The sequence below is a fragment of the Lonchura striata genome, chromosome 1A (assembly GCF_050655825.1).
Source record: "Lonchura striata isolate lonStrDom1 chromosome 1A, ASM5065582v1, whole genome shotgun sequence".
Taxonomy (NCBI): Eukaryota; Metazoa; Chordata; class Aves; order Passeriformes; family Estrildidae; genus Lonchura; species Lonchura striata.
In genome coordinates, this window is record NC_140741.1 from 7449371 (window position 1) to 7463987 (window position 14617).

Genomic DNA, 14617 nt, shown 5'->3' on the forward strand with positions numbered 1-14617 from the left:
CTGTCTTTGATCTTGTAGGGAGAGTTTGCTTTGAAAAATTTCTTCTGGCCAAGGGCTGAGGTGAGGGAGCTTGGCAGGTATTGCAGTGACATCCAGAGGCTGAGAGTGTGGCATGTGCTCTGTGCAGCCACTGAGGGAAGCGTGTGGTCCTGAGAGGCTTTTTTTTGGAGAGGTTTGTTAGATGAGGCTCTGGAGAACAAAGGAACGATTGTCACCCCCTTCTTGCCTGAAAACTGGTCTGCAAGATCACATAGGAATCTTCTAGCAGAAGTAGACTTTGAATTCTTTTTCTGAGATGCTGACTTGGAGATTGTGTTTCCTTTTTTGGTCCTGCCAAGAGATGGTTCAGAAGTTTTCTTCCGTAGTCCCTAAGCCACAGTAAGTAACAGTGGTGATGATCAGCATACATGAACTGATCCACTGTGGTGTTGAAGGGCTATTTTCAAGGCTTTTTTTTTTTTTTTGTGTACCCCTTGAGGTGCAGGGTGAGATCTGTTCACAGTCTCTTTAAGGTGCCATACAGCACAAACCCTTCTATGATTCTGTGAATCCCTGCTGTCCTTGGTCTGGAAAGACTTCCAAAGAAGAGGGAGCCCCTCCAGAAGAATCAGTAGGCTCTGTCTCAAAATATGCATTTTTCACTGAACCTTGGAGCTTTTCATCTCTCTGCCTTCTGACCCGTCAGCAGCTGTAGGTCTGCAGTGATCTTGGCAGTGTTTTTTAGGGTGGGCTTCAGTGGAACTTTGGTTCCTGGTTGGTTTATCCAGTGAAGAGTCAGCATAAGAAACACTGAGCCTTTGGGTATGCAAGGTGAGTATTGTGTTAGGTTATTGTGTTCTTACTCAGGAGCAGGAATGCATAGCTATATTGATATATCCAGATTTATTTGGATTTTGCCAGCGTCCATCTGGTTGCCCTCCCACATCCTGGATTAGTAGCTCTCGTATCAGTTTTCTCTAGAAACAACAGCTCCTTTAACACCTGTGTGTTCAACAGATGCTTGTTGTTAATGATATTTATTTTATTGCTCTCAGAGCCTGTCTGCTCCAGCCCCAGCTCAAGGCAGCCAGCTGACTCCTGCTGAGCATGAAGGGGTTTGTCCTTCCTTGCATGCTGGGAGAAGTCAACTTCAAACCAGAGCAATAAAATGCTCATTTTGGGGGCGAGAGGGAGTGGCAGGAGAAGAAGGTTGTGTAAAACTTCCCTGCCTGCTTCAGAACTAGGTCCTCACAAGGCTGCCTCATCAGAAAAAGCACCAGTTCCAACTTTTCCACGTTATCTAGTGTAACAACAGATTATTAATATGCTCAAAATGAGCTGGATTATATATTTTTTTTAAATCCTGAATGCTGAGAGTGAGGGTGAAAGCCATATGCAGGAAACAAAGAAGCACAGGTAGAGAATTGTAGGAGGCAGCTGCTGTTTGCTTAGCCAGGAATGTAATGAGTTGCAGATGATGAGTCATTAAAAAATTTGTTTACTGTGTTCCTGAATGTAGTATTGGAAAAGGGAAGGTGCTGATCACCCTGCATCCATTGGTGTGCTGTGTTGAGCTCCCAAGAACTGACTTCTCAAAACCAGCTCTACTGCTCCTCTCTGCTGGAAGAGCCAGTCTCATGTGTATGGACTGGGAGAATTCTGGTGCTGAGAACACCGCAGGGAAGTCATTGTCCGACATTCTTCAAAAAGTAAACCTTCACCTTGGGAAATGGAAAGAGACTGCAGCTGGAGTTGGTGGGTTTCCCCTGTGCCTGTTCTCTGGCTGGTGCCTGAGGAATGCTGCCAGCACATGCTTCTTCCAACACTGCAGTGACAAAGTGTTTCCTTCCTTGCTGAGCAGTTGGTTAAGGCAATTGTCTGGTGAGTTTTTCCCTGAATGTGGGAAATAAGGATATTCCTGATAAAAGGGCCACACTGGCTCTCAGTGTCTGGGGACAAGGAAGGTGGTTGCAGGCAGCAGGAACTCGATCTCTCCTCCCATGCTGTTCTTGTTCAGCCCCACTTATGCTAAATGGTCCAGAAGCAAAGGAATGACTTGATGTAGTTTTGTACACAGGACCCACTAAAACCTGCATTTAGTTGACTTGTGCTCTCTTATCAGCTTGACTGGATAACAGGTGTGTGCAGCTGATTTGTCACAGAAGAACTAATAAAAATTACAAAATACTTGTCCAGAGAAGCTGTAGCTGCCCCAGCCCAGGCAGTGTTCAAGGCCAGGCTGGAGACGGCTTGGAGCAACCTGAGATAGTGGAAGGTGTCCCTGCCCATGACAAGAGGTAGCACTGGAGGAGCTTTAAGGTCGCACCTTCCCTCTGCCTTCATGCTGTGAGCAGCACCACAGTGCTCTCCTGGCCAAAGTGACAGCCGGTTGTGCCCCAGACACTCAGACTCCAGGCTCTCAAAAAAAAAAAAAAAACAAGTTCAAGTTTTGCATTCCAACAGAGGACTTGGAAATTCCTCTTTTAATCAGAAAAAGTACTTAAGAAAACTCCCTAAACCATTGGGCATTTACACAGGGATCCCAGTACATGTAATTATGTAATTCTCCATGAAAACAGTGCCATTACTTCTGTTTTTTAACAATCTTCTAATCCCATGTGCTTGTTAAAAAGTCAATGCTGTTCAAAGCTTTTAGATGTACAAACTAGCCAAATTGAGTTTCAGTCTGCCCTCAGCTAAACAGCTGCCACATAGAACAGTTTTGGTTACTTTATCTTGTGTTGCCAACAAGGCACATCTCAGAGCCATTACCTTGTTTTAGTCATGGAGACATCTGTGTTTTCAGTCAACTTTATTGATAAAATAAGTTTACTGTACAGTACACAATTCTAGCCATAAATCCTTTCCAAGCCATCTGCATTACAAAAATAACAGGTATGCAATGAAAAATAGTCACTCCACACACTGTGAAGGCTCTTTAAAATCCTAAAGTGATCAGGGGAGGGGAATGAAAGGGAAGATGTATCAAATGTGAAGACTAGGAGTAGATAAATTAAGTAACTTTTTTTTTTTTAATTTACAAAAATAAACACTAATCAAGCATTATTTCATAATAGAGCAACCTCAAAGTACTGCCACAGACCAACAACCCTCTTCTGCATTTGGAAGCCAAACCAGAAGTCAGCCATGAAGCTGAATTCAGCATCAAATGGATAGAAATGCCTCTTGACACTAGTGCATGGCTGAAAAGATGCTTCTAGAAACAAGAACTTCAACAACTGAACCCAAAATTCCTTGTAAGTTTGCAACAACAGAACACTCCAGTGAAAAAAGATGTTGCTTCTGGTAAGTCAGCAGCTTGCAAGCCATGGCAGAAATGCAAAATCTAGATTAGAGAAGTACCGGTGAAGCTTTACAGATACGATAAAAGCAGACAAGAATATTTTGTGCTTGAGCTAAAATGCTCCCCCAGAATTTTCCCATGGCTGTTTCACAAGTCTGGAAATGGCCATAAATTTTTCCATGCATGTGAATGTCCTCAGTGTGTTCTTAAGCCTAGCAAGAAGCCAAGGTGCTCTGCAGAGAAGCAGCAGTTTCTCCATTTCTAAAGCAGGCTGTGAGAATGTGGAGACCTGATTTACCTGTCCTGTCAGCATGTGTAATATTAGTTCTCTGAAAATATGCATTTACTGCCTGCTAATTCTCCTTTCTCACTTATTTCCTCTTAAAAGCACCACAGGCATGAGCAGCAACAGAGATAACAGCACAAAAGTACTGAGCTGTTCCTAAGTCGGTTCAGTGCCTCTGAAAGCTCCCCTTTAGGCATATGGAACATTTACTCGAGCTCAGAGAAGTTGTGCTGCGGCACAGGAAGCTGTACTGAAGCTGGCAAACTTGGTAGTGTTGGATGCTTAGTCCCTTCTGTGTTGCTGTGACTCAAACTTGACTAAGTGGTGGTTGATTTCAGGATAGCTCAGCTCATGTTGCTTGGTGGGTTATTGAACAGCCAGAATGTGACTGTGGGTGGCAGCTGTAGTTCCACAGTTTTCTGTAGCTGACAGCTTTCACTCTGCTTAACTCACTTTAAAACCTTCTTGAGGACTAGTTAGTACTGGAGAAAGGAAAATGAAGAGTATTAATTGCAGGCTGCCAACTCTGCCATGAAGCTGCTGCCTCCTTTCCTCCACCCCCCTTTTCTTCTGCCACTGCTTTTGTGCTTTCCAGTTGCCATTCCTCACTCGGACAGTTTGGGCAGGCAACTGGAGGAGAAAGACATAGGACTCATGTGGCTTCTTACTGACAGAACGGAGCTGGATTTCCTCTCCTAAAGGTAAAAGCTGAGGCAGAATTGTATTGCTGCCTGTGTTCCTGAGAACAACAAAGTGGGAACAGCTCTTTCCGTGTTCTCACAATACAGTTCAGTGAACATATTTGAAAGTTTTCTTTCACTTAAAAACTCCAAACTGTTGATTGACAGCATTCCTTATGTTTAAAAATTGGCCTTGTATTTGAAAGTGATACCCCAAGGCTAAATAACAGAAATCCTTAAATTTTATGCTGCCGGTGTGCCCCTCCCATCAAAGAGGTTTGTTGCAAAATGAGAAGTTATTAAAACCAAAACAAAAGGAAAAAATGCCATGAGGATCATGCACAAAGCATATTCATAAGTTACTACTTTCTAAGGCAGAGATCAGACTTGAAATCTTACCTTTATTATCTAAGAGTTGCACTGAACTTTGGATGAGCAATAATTTATATAAATTACTTGAAATCTCACCTTTTATCTGTAAAACAAGTTCATATAAAAAGAATTTGCTATTCAGCAAGTGCATTAATCCATTTCCTACTGAGGATAGATCTATGGCAATTAATCTGTCACTGAGGGTATTGCAGAACACCAGCTGAATTTATGTTACAAAGTATAAAAGCCACTGAGCTGGAGCTGGATGCATTCTCCTGCTGGTGCCCTATTCAGTAACAAGTGCTTGACCAGTGCCCCCTGATGCTCCATTGGTTTAAGTGTGCAACTGAAGCTTGCTGATTCCCAGAGTCCTTAGCTTTTCCTCAGGCTCAGATCACTGCTTGTCACTAATCCTGACAGGGACGTGCTCTCTGATGCATCATCTTTCTTGAGGTTCAGAAACGATTCTCTAGTGATTTGAAGAATTTCTCTCAAGCCTTTGTTTTCTTGCTAAAACCAGAGAGAGAAAAATACATTAGTATGACTCCAGAAAGAAATGAGGGTAGCTGTTAAACCTCCCCTCTACTCCAAACTAATGCATAAGGAGTAAAATCCTGACTTGAAATCAGTGATGTGTCATCTTCTCCAAGGGAGCACATGAGGTTTCTGACTCTCTTGCTCTCTTGGATCCCCTCCTTGAGATTAATCTGTAGTGGTGCTTCCACTGCTCCAGCAAGGCAAGGGTAACACAACAGCAGTGAGTGACTGGGCCAGTAACTCCACAAAACACCTGGCAGGATCTTTACTCCATTTAATATCTGTGCCTCTGCAGCTTTCTCCTCACCTCAAGCTGGGTGATGCGCTCCTGCTCTTTGCAGCCGTGCCTTTCATCCACCTCAATGGCTTTTCTCATCACAGCTGCCATCTCTGTAATTTGGTCCACGTGCACTTGCAGCTCCTGAGATACAATATTTAGTAATATGTTAATGATATATTTTCTGCATTATTAAAAAAGCAAAGCATTAAACATGGTTTACCTGCTGTGACGTTATTTATCACAGACCTCAATTTTGGAAAACATATTCTTTCCAACTCTACAGTGTGGGCAGCCACAGTGGTCCTGTTTATTTAAATAAACCTGGTTTGCCCCACAGTGGAATTTGATACAGGCTTAACCAACTGCTATCCCTGGCCTCAAAATGGCTACAAGATGGTGCTGTGCTTGCCCTGACCAGGCCCTCCTGTGCAGCAGGAACTGATGTTTGTTATTTTGGATATGCAAAACTGCTCCACGCCTGTGAGAACAGCAGGGAAAGCCACATTCCTTCCAGGTGTTTGAAACCTGATCTCCAGTACCAGTCCATGGACAGGCATTTCTCTCTAAAAAAGAGCAGGTGCAGTGATCACCCTTACTATGCCATATATTACAAAACTCAAACCTGTCCTCCACTCTCTATTTTAGATACTTTTGCTTGACTCCACCTCCAATTCCAGCTTATTTGGTTGGGCTCTGGACATCAGAGGTTCAGGATATGGGTCACTGCTGCCTTTCCCTGCAAAGCTACATGAGAAGCCTGTGCCCCTCTGGCATTCACTGCTGCTCAGTTGAGCCAGACAGTTTAAAGGTATTTCCAACAGCTTTCATTTTTCAGCTTGTCTTTTATTCCAACTCTGCTATGATGCCAGTCTAGTTGTGCCTGATCTGGCCTTTGGACCAAATCCACAATATTTATTGACTAATATCAGGAAAAGCAGGACAGGAGAGCTGAACTGAAGGACAGTAGAGACTAAAGCTAAATCCCACCTTTAAATGATGAATTTGATGGGAGATCCATACAGCTGGCATATAGCCATACAGCAGCTGATCCATACAGTTGCCTTTAAACTACCACAAAGAACTCAGTTGGAATCATAAACTTATCTGACCAAAACAAATACCCTTTACTGAAATAAACATCAGCCCTCTCCTCTCTGCCATTCCAATTGCCCAAGCTATAATTTAGCAGTTGTTAATGCCCACTCTCAATGTGAGGGGGCGGGGAAGAACTTGCCGGTAATCTTTATTGGTAATCTTCTCAGTTTCTACTGCAGGTGATGACATGAAACAATTTTTTTTTAAATAACTCCCAAATTTAGATTGACAGGAAGCTGTGGTCAAGCAAGGATGCACCCTTGAGAAAGACTGAGTGGGAGCTGTGGGTTTCAGATATACTGCTGTTCTCCCTGCTTCCTGCTTTCACAGCTCATGTGGGCTCTGGATCAATAGAACTTCAGGCCTGTTCCAAGGTCACTGATGTTAGGTTGGATCCTAACACAAAACTGGAAGGCTCTGCTCTGGAAGGCACATGTGGAAAACTTGGGGTAAAAACAAAGAGTGCAGTGACAGTGAAAGCCTCTTTCATACACATTGGGTTTTTTCTCTCTAAAGAGATAAAAACCAAAAAGGGGCCACATCCATTTTTGTTTCAGCTGAGCAAATTCAAACAGAACACTTAGATCAGGGTCATTACCACCAACACACACTTTACTCTTGCATACAACACTAACAAAACACTGTTGTTCTATTTAAAGAGGTGCTTCTTCATCTGTAGCAATCAATGCTCTTGTAATATCTGTAAACAGGCACTAAAATAACAGCTGGCACTCAGGAAAACAGCATTACTGGAAATACAGAGTTTAACTCCTTGGGTATAATGGATTTTTTACTTAACAAGAGAGAGGTATTTAAGGAGTGTTTCAACATTGTTCTCTCTTCCTAAATACAAAGCTTGAGCCAGAGAATAAATAATGAAATTCCAGAAATCCTATGTGTCAGGGTGATAAATCTTTTTCGTCAGGCATTCAGGAAGGAAGAGGTTTAATGAAAATGTTGAAGCCTAAATCTCCTATTCCAATTACTTTGTGAGATGTTATTTTTTCTTTTTTTCTTTTTCCTGCCTTTCCATTGAAATGCTCCTAAATGAACTACCACAGTCCATTTCGGGATGGATTTCATTTTACCCTCTTGTGTTGGTTCTCCTGAAGCTGAAGCAGATGCTATACCATATTCTGAGGTAACTTCTGTTGAAAATTATCTTTATCTGTCATTTTTCAAGATTTTATGTTAAAGATATAGTTCTAATCCAATAATATTTTTTCATACTAATGGCAATATTTACACACATAGGATGCTGTAAGCAGGTAAGAAAGAATCAAAATTCTTAAATTGTTTTCCCAGTAAGGAGACCCTAACTTTGCTTTTCACACCTAAATTAGCTGAAGGCAAAGATTATTAAACACTTAGAACTTGTTTGTCTACACAGCTGCATCGCTCTAATGATTACGTTACATTTTCAATGAAATGTAATATTTTGCTAAAAAGCTCCTGTTTAGATTTGTTAGTGACCCAGAATGATTTCCCCCAAAATTGAATAGTCGTTTAGACTACTGAATAACTGAACATACACTTGTGTTTCCTGATTTATGCAGTTAATCAATAGTCAAAAGGACTTTTAATTTTTAAAATTTATTTACAATATTTAGGGGAAAAATATTTGAGTATTGAATTTAAAAAGCTTGTTCCTCCTACTCTCCCTAAGTACAAAATTAATAATTATTTGTTGGTGTCACAAGCATAAATTAAAGGTAGCCTAAAAGTCTGATTATTACTAACCTCTGGCAGTGTAACAGGGCAGTTACCTTAAAGACTGACGTGAAAGAAAAGTAAATTAAGCAAATGCAGTACTGAAATGTTACCTGTTGAAAGTTTTAATAAATGAGAAGGTGGTAAGGTTGACTTGCTCAACTGATAGTTTCCTGTTATGTTGCATGGAATGGATTATAAAAATTAGGACTCATTAGCAGTACAAAAATTGACACAAAGTGAGTTTTGAATTGATCCCCTACAAAGTATGGTGTTAACTAAAAAACAAAGCAAAAATCCTCAATGAAGTTATTACCTTGGAATGTTGCTCTTTTAACTTCATTATTATACTTGGATCATCCTTTTTGCTTGCCATAAGCAACCTAAACATCTGTTCTCTGTACTTGCTCATGATGAGTTCCAGAGCTGACTGGTGCTCTTCCAGAGATGTGCGCAGTTCTGCCAACAGAATTTAAAATGCACTTAAGAGTTTAACACAAATTTAATTTAATTTAAATGCAGTCTAGAGTTTAACACAGAGAACCAAATCAAAATGCACATGTATTTCAGCTTGAGAAAACCGAAATGAGCCCATAATTGAGTGTCCCCAGTCCCTGCACCATGAAATCAACACAGGCTCTGCCAGTGGCTTTGATGGCGACCAGCCTGGGACAATTCCTGGTTAGTAACAAACAGTCTTTTGTTAGTGTGACTTCGTGTTCAGCTCCTGTGGCTGACAAAAGCATCTGGAGTGTGGCTGAGCAGCTTTACCCCAGCCACTACAAGCCACACTCCACAAAAGGCAGGAAAGAGTTGGCAGGTCTGTCTTAATCTGCAGCTGGATAAAACCAGAGTTGAAAAACGCTCCAGTTCAAAATCTACTGAGACAAAGGATAAATAACTCCCGAGTTAAGGCAAGACTCATCTGAACTGAGCTCACTGAATCCTTTGCTGAGTGGAACTCTTAGAATATCTAAGGCTTTCCTGGAGGAACAGTGCATTCCTAGTGTACAGAATTCCAGATGGAATTATACTTCTCTGCTTATACCATGACTGTTCCTATTATTTTCAGAAGTGGTTAAACAGGTCTCCAAAAGGATCCCTATATTGCAAAATTATGTTCTATTTATCTCCTCACTTGTGCTGAACATTAGGTAAGGACTGAAAAAAGTAATTTTTCCCAAATCTCTTTTTCTTCATCAGACCCAGAGTTTGGACTTTAGGACTCTTGAATTGAATTATGATCAGTTAAACTGACAAATTGAAATTAGAAGAAAAAATTTCTTCTAGAGCTCTGTTTTGAAAAAAGATCAGTGATAAAAGTCTCACTATTTCCAGTGGTACAGGCTAGAGCTTGGAAAGGATAGAATATTTATAATTTACCTTTGTTTTCCTGTTGCAATTCCCTAATCTGTCTGTTTTCCTGTTGGATACCCATCACTAGAGTAGACCGAGGGCGATGTCTTGCTACTTCATTGAGCTCTTGGACTTCTTCCTGATACTGGTTATTACAAAAACAAACCAACAAGGCACAGCACATTTGATTAACCAAAGGCAGGTATTACCCAGCAGGTCACAAAGCACCAGTTCTACTGTCAGTCACAGTCTGTAACCAGGAAGACAATGTTTGCTTTTAAATAAGTAATATCAAACACACACACCAGAAAGTGTTGCAGACATGCTGTCCTTTAGAGACACAAAAGCATCACCTTTATTTTTAAGCAAGTTTCATACCTTAGATGTGTGTAGTGGATGCTATTTAACCTTCAATTAATGCAGGCCAAGTTCACCATCAGGCAATTTAAAACTCATAGATATGTGGTAAAGACAAACCATGAGGTATTAACCTCCTGACATTTACTGTGGCTTCCCAAAACCTTAACCACCAGGCTGTATGGGTACAAGTTACTTGGGCCTGAGTCAATGGATCCTGACTCCCAACAGATGGGGATATGTAATACTCTTGATCTGAAGCCATGAAGCATCTAACTAGTTTTACAGGGCTGAATTGCATGCAGGGTGTTATAATGTTATAGGCCTATTAACATATCTTGGGTTCATTAAAGGGGCAGGATGGACTGCCATATGGAAAGTCACAAGACATCTTTATGTTTTCCCAGGAGCTGTCTTGTGAAAGTCACACTCAATCTAACAATGTGCCTTAAGCAGCTTAACGTCAGAATAGAAATGAGCACAAAAAAGCCCAAGAGGCTATTTGGAAACAAAAGGAGACAGTGCAAAGACAAAGTATTCTGTACAGAAGAAAACATGCCAGAGCCTCTGTATGATTAAATGGGCATGATTAAATTAATAAAAATGTGTAGTATTGCATTGGAGGGCAAACCAAGAGACGCCACAGAGTGGTTTGTAAGATACCAAGCCCATTTCTACTAGTGTTCTTCAAATAAATGCTTGCTTTCAATATTTAAACTGGAGTAACTGTGAAAATATTTTCACAGTTTCAAACTATATAAACAAGCTATTTTGAGAGGAGATCCACACCTCGACTAAAAACACCAAGTCCGCATTACAGGATTAACCCAACGGCACGCTCATTCCGTGCTGCACAAAGCCCCCAGAGCTGGAAGTGCTTCCATTCCCAGGAGCAGACCTGTTTCATGGCTTCCACCCGCTTGCTGAGCGCCGTGGTCTGTTCGATGAGCGCCTCGGCCGCGCTGTCGTGCTCCCTCAGCCGCTCCACCAGCGCCTTCGCATCCGCCAGCGCCTTCTCCATGGTGCAGCTCATTTCTGAACACAACAAAGGCAGCGCTGGCACCACTGCACCTCTGCACAGCCACCTGGGCATGGTCAGCTGCCAGAGGCAGGGCACTGGGCACAGCAAAGATGGGCAGGGCACCTGCTTCTGGCAGAGTGATACACAAACTATAAGAATGTTACGTGAACTCATTCATCTTTAATGCTACTTTTTTTTTTTTCATTTCATGTCCCCTCCTAACAGATATACTTCAGGATAACTGAGGTATGAATCCAGCACGAAAGAGAATGCCGAAGGATTACAATGGCCTGGAAGATTTTGATGACTTAAATCAGCAGAGAAGGAGCAGCTCAAACTGACGGAGTAGAGAAAATTGCTCAGGGAAAGTTCAGAAGACGAAAGGCTCGCGTTTTGTTCGTGTCTATAAATGCACACAAACATTGCTGCATGAAATGGAACTGTGACATTATCAACAGTAACTCAGCTAATGAAAAGAAGCAACTGCACCCTTAAAACATCGCCCTTCTACCTGCAGCACTTGTTCACAGGAATTACACATTGCCAGAACTGTCAAATTTGCAAAATGCTTGTGTCTATTGCAAACAATACTGGCCTTTACACTACATTTTTTCATATTCATGCTTGGTAGGTTAAGTTTCAAGAGTAAGATTTTCAGCCTATGTTTTTATTTTCTTTTAAGGAACCTTGTACTTAGTCTACTAAAATGGAAATCTATTTAAACTCCTTGAACAGTCTTCAGCAATCAAATAGCAGTGATAGAGGTTTAAAAGATTTATGGGCCTTGTTGACATCAGGTTTAATATTTGGTTTAGGAAATGTTCTAAGGCACACGAAGAATCAACTAAATCGATTTCTCAGCCAGGCTGTTTGCAACAGTAAAGATTTTTAGAGTCTTTCCTCAGCTACATGAAAAAAAATCACTTCAGGTTGATTTTCTAACTTTCTCAAGCACCTTTACAAATCATAGCCCAGGATCTTTAAGCCTAACTTAAAGAAATCCTCAAATTTGCCTCAAGTGACCTTTTGCTCCTATCTCAGGTAAGCAGTAGAAGGAAGGATGTTTCAAACACGAGACATTTTACCTGTGTTTTCTGGGATTCATGTGATATCAAGGCATCAGCATTTTAGCATGTGCAGGTTTCCTGTTTATCAGAAAACGTTTGCTTTTAACTTTCCATAGGATGTATTTGAGATAGCCAGGCCTCCAGCAGACTGCTGGGCTGTCACAGGTGGTTAATTTATTCACCCTGACTTAGCAGTTGGAGCTCTTTCAAATCTGACATGGAAAGCAATAACATTGCACCGTTTTTAGTGATCTGCTTTTCTTGCTCCTCCCTCCAGTCAGATCTCCAACAGAAATACCCCAGACAAATTACGACCTTCCCCACTAACTGGCTGAACTGCTGCAGCAATTGACTTAGTGAGATCCATGTTGCTGCTGAAGAGCAGCCTTTAATTCAGCTCACTGTCCAGGAATTCTCTGGCCAGTATAAACAAAGCCTCTGAGGCCTCTACATGAGCTGGGAATCCATTTGGCATTCAGGCTACAATGCACTTAACACCTCTGATGATTTGTATGCATTCGCATAAATTTTTAAACAATGTATGTTTAACCATATGCACTTTCACTTTTTTGCCCCAGCCCAACCACGTCAGAGAAAAGGAAGTTTGTTTGTGGCAAAGCCACTGATGTTTCTTTTCACAGGGAATGTGCTAGGAAAGACCTGTGGAATGCAGCCACACAAATTCTGCAGTCACTGTCCCCTGTCAGGCCAGGGCCCAGCTCCAGTTTCAGGCAGCATTTGTACCTCAGAAAGCACAATCACTGTTTGCATCATGGTAATTCACAATTTGGGGCCACCCAAATCATGGCCAGGATACCTTTCGATATCCAAGACACTGGTCCTAATGCTTGAAACTTAAAATGCTTTCTGGCTGCTTGTGAAAAACAAAACCTTTGCCTGATCCTGAAACTGAGCTAAAGCTGTGAGTTAGCCTAGATATTTAGGGGGAGGAAAAAAACACCAATTAATCAAATGCTATTCATCTAGGCAAATTCTTATCGTATATTATTTTTTTATGAGCGTGACTATGAGCTGAGGTTAATGATTCCTGAGCCCTGCCCTGGCAGAGATGCCCAGCTGACAGATGCTCGTTGCTGCAAACTTGTCAACAGGTAGCAGAGCACCAGGTCACCTCAGCAACACTCCTACCACACACTGCCGCTTCCTGCTGTTTGCTACTGCCTTTCATTACCAAACTAAACACCAAAAAAACAACACCCAAGAATAAACATCTCTGTGCGACCACCGCCTTCCCCTAATTTTCTGCCTGCTTCTTTTTTTTTTTATCCTTACTGGAAACCACCTTTTCCCACAGCTTGTGGGTTCTGTTACCACGGAGACCAGTTTGGCAGCGCTGAGCCAGAATGCAATTTCCAAGGAATTTTAAGGAATTTCGGCTGGTGCGAAGGTCCCGGCGTGACAGGAGCATCCTGGGGGTGTCACGGCCGCATCCCGGCATGTCCCCTCCCGGTGTGACAGGGGCGTCCCGGCGCTGTCACCGCCAGCAGCGCCGCCTCCTACCCCCAAAGCGCCACCGCGACGCTGAGGGCGACACCGGCGCCGGTGACACGCGAGGGTCCCCGGCCCGCCCCGGCCCGCGGCTCTGAGGCGGGGACACGGTGCGTCCTCCTCCTTCACGCCCCTCAGGGCGCCCCGGCCATGGGGCGTCCCAACGCAAACCCGCCCGCGCTCCCGATCGCCCGGCGGCGGCCACGGCGGCAGCCCCCTGCCGTGTCCCCGGAGCCCTCCCCGGAACTCACTCATGCCCGGCGCCCCGGCCGCGCCGGGGTGCGCCCGCACCGGCCCCGAGCGATGTCAAATGGCGGCGTGAGGGGCGGGCGGCGCGGCGCGTCCCCGCCAGGGGGCGCCGTGCGGCGGGGGCGGGACCGGCCGGGCTCCGCTCTCGCGAGAGCGCGCCCCTCCGCAGCCGCCGGCTCCAGATCTCGCGAGAGGTGCGAGCCGGGCTTTGAGCCGAGGCTCGGAGCTGTGCGGGGTTGTGCAGCAGTAGCTCTAGCGGGACGCTCGAGATTAAGTAGTTGCACTATGGTTTAGATTGCGGAGAAACTCTTCCCTGTGAGGGCGCTGAGGCCCTGGCAGAGGGTGCCCAGAGAAGCTGTGGCTGCCTCTGGATCCCTGGCAGTGCCCGAGGCCAGGCTGGATGGGGCTCTGAGCAGCCTGGGAGAGTTGAAGGTGTCCGCGGCAGGGGGAGTGGACCCGGATGGGCTCATAGGGTCCCTCCCAGGCCAGGGCATCGTGTGATTCTGTGATCGTATTCTTGTCTCATCTTTTAAGAGACAGTCCCAAAATGAGTGGTGCTGTGTGGCTGAGCCATCAAGATTGAAGTCAGCAGTAAGTGGGGGAAAGCTAATGCAGGTGATCGCAGCCACCAAACCCCTCCTAAAAACAGACCCCGTACTCAAATGGTGAGAAGCCACAGACGCACCCAAAAAAAGGCTTGAGTACTCATTAACAGACAAATTACGTAACTTGCAGCCCGTGAACGCTGATGTTTGTCAAAATGCACAAACGGTGTGACGTTTCGGTGACCGGGCAGCCTTTTGCGAGCCTGCTGC

General features: G+C 43.7%; 1 protein-coding gene across 3 annotated transcripts; it reads right to left on the reverse strand.

Annotated features, from left to right (window-relative positions):
* Window positions 1–2774: 2774 nt before the first annotated feature.
* Window positions 2775–13900, reverse strand: FGFR1OP2 (FGFR1 oncogene partner 2). 3 transcript variants are annotated; one of them, XM_021538678.3, is made up of 6 exons: window positions 13805–13900; window positions 10855–10991; window positions 9627–9744; window positions 8560–8702; window positions 5466–5579; window positions 2775–5131 (listed from the first exon to the last, which is right to left on the reverse strand). In XM_021538678.3, the coding sequence occupies exons 1-6, from the start codon at window positions 13806–13808 to the stop codon at window positions 4994–4996; spliced, it is 654 nt and encodes a 217-aa protein (XP_021394353.1). In that variant the 5' UTR covers window positions 13809–13900; the 3' UTR covers window positions 2775–4993. The 3 variants fall into 3 exon arrangements, with proteins under 3 accessions (XP_021394353.1, XP_085426492.1, XP_085426493.1); XM_085570366.1 differs by having other exon boundaries at window positions 10855–11106; XM_085570367.1 differs by having other exon boundaries at window positions 13348–13900.
* Between the last annotated feature and the right edge of the window lie 717 nt (window positions 13901–14617).

What these genes read in the sequence shown, in the direction of transcription:
- FGFR1OP2 (XM_085570366.1), bottom strand. Translation starts at nt 11,049, where the DNA reads ATGCCCAGGTGGCTGTGCAGAGGTGCAGTGGTGCCAGCGCTGCCTTTG. An exon ending in ATTGCAACAGGAAAACAAAG is followed by an intron (nt 8,703 to 9,626) that starts GTAAATTATAAA and finishes TTCTGTTGGCAG; the next exon opens with AACTGCGCACATCTCTGGAA. An exon ending in TAAAAGAGCAACATTCCAAG is followed by an intron (nt 5,580 to 8,559) that starts GTAATAACTTCA and finishes ATTGTATCTCAG; the next exon opens with GAGCTGCAAGTGCACGTGGA.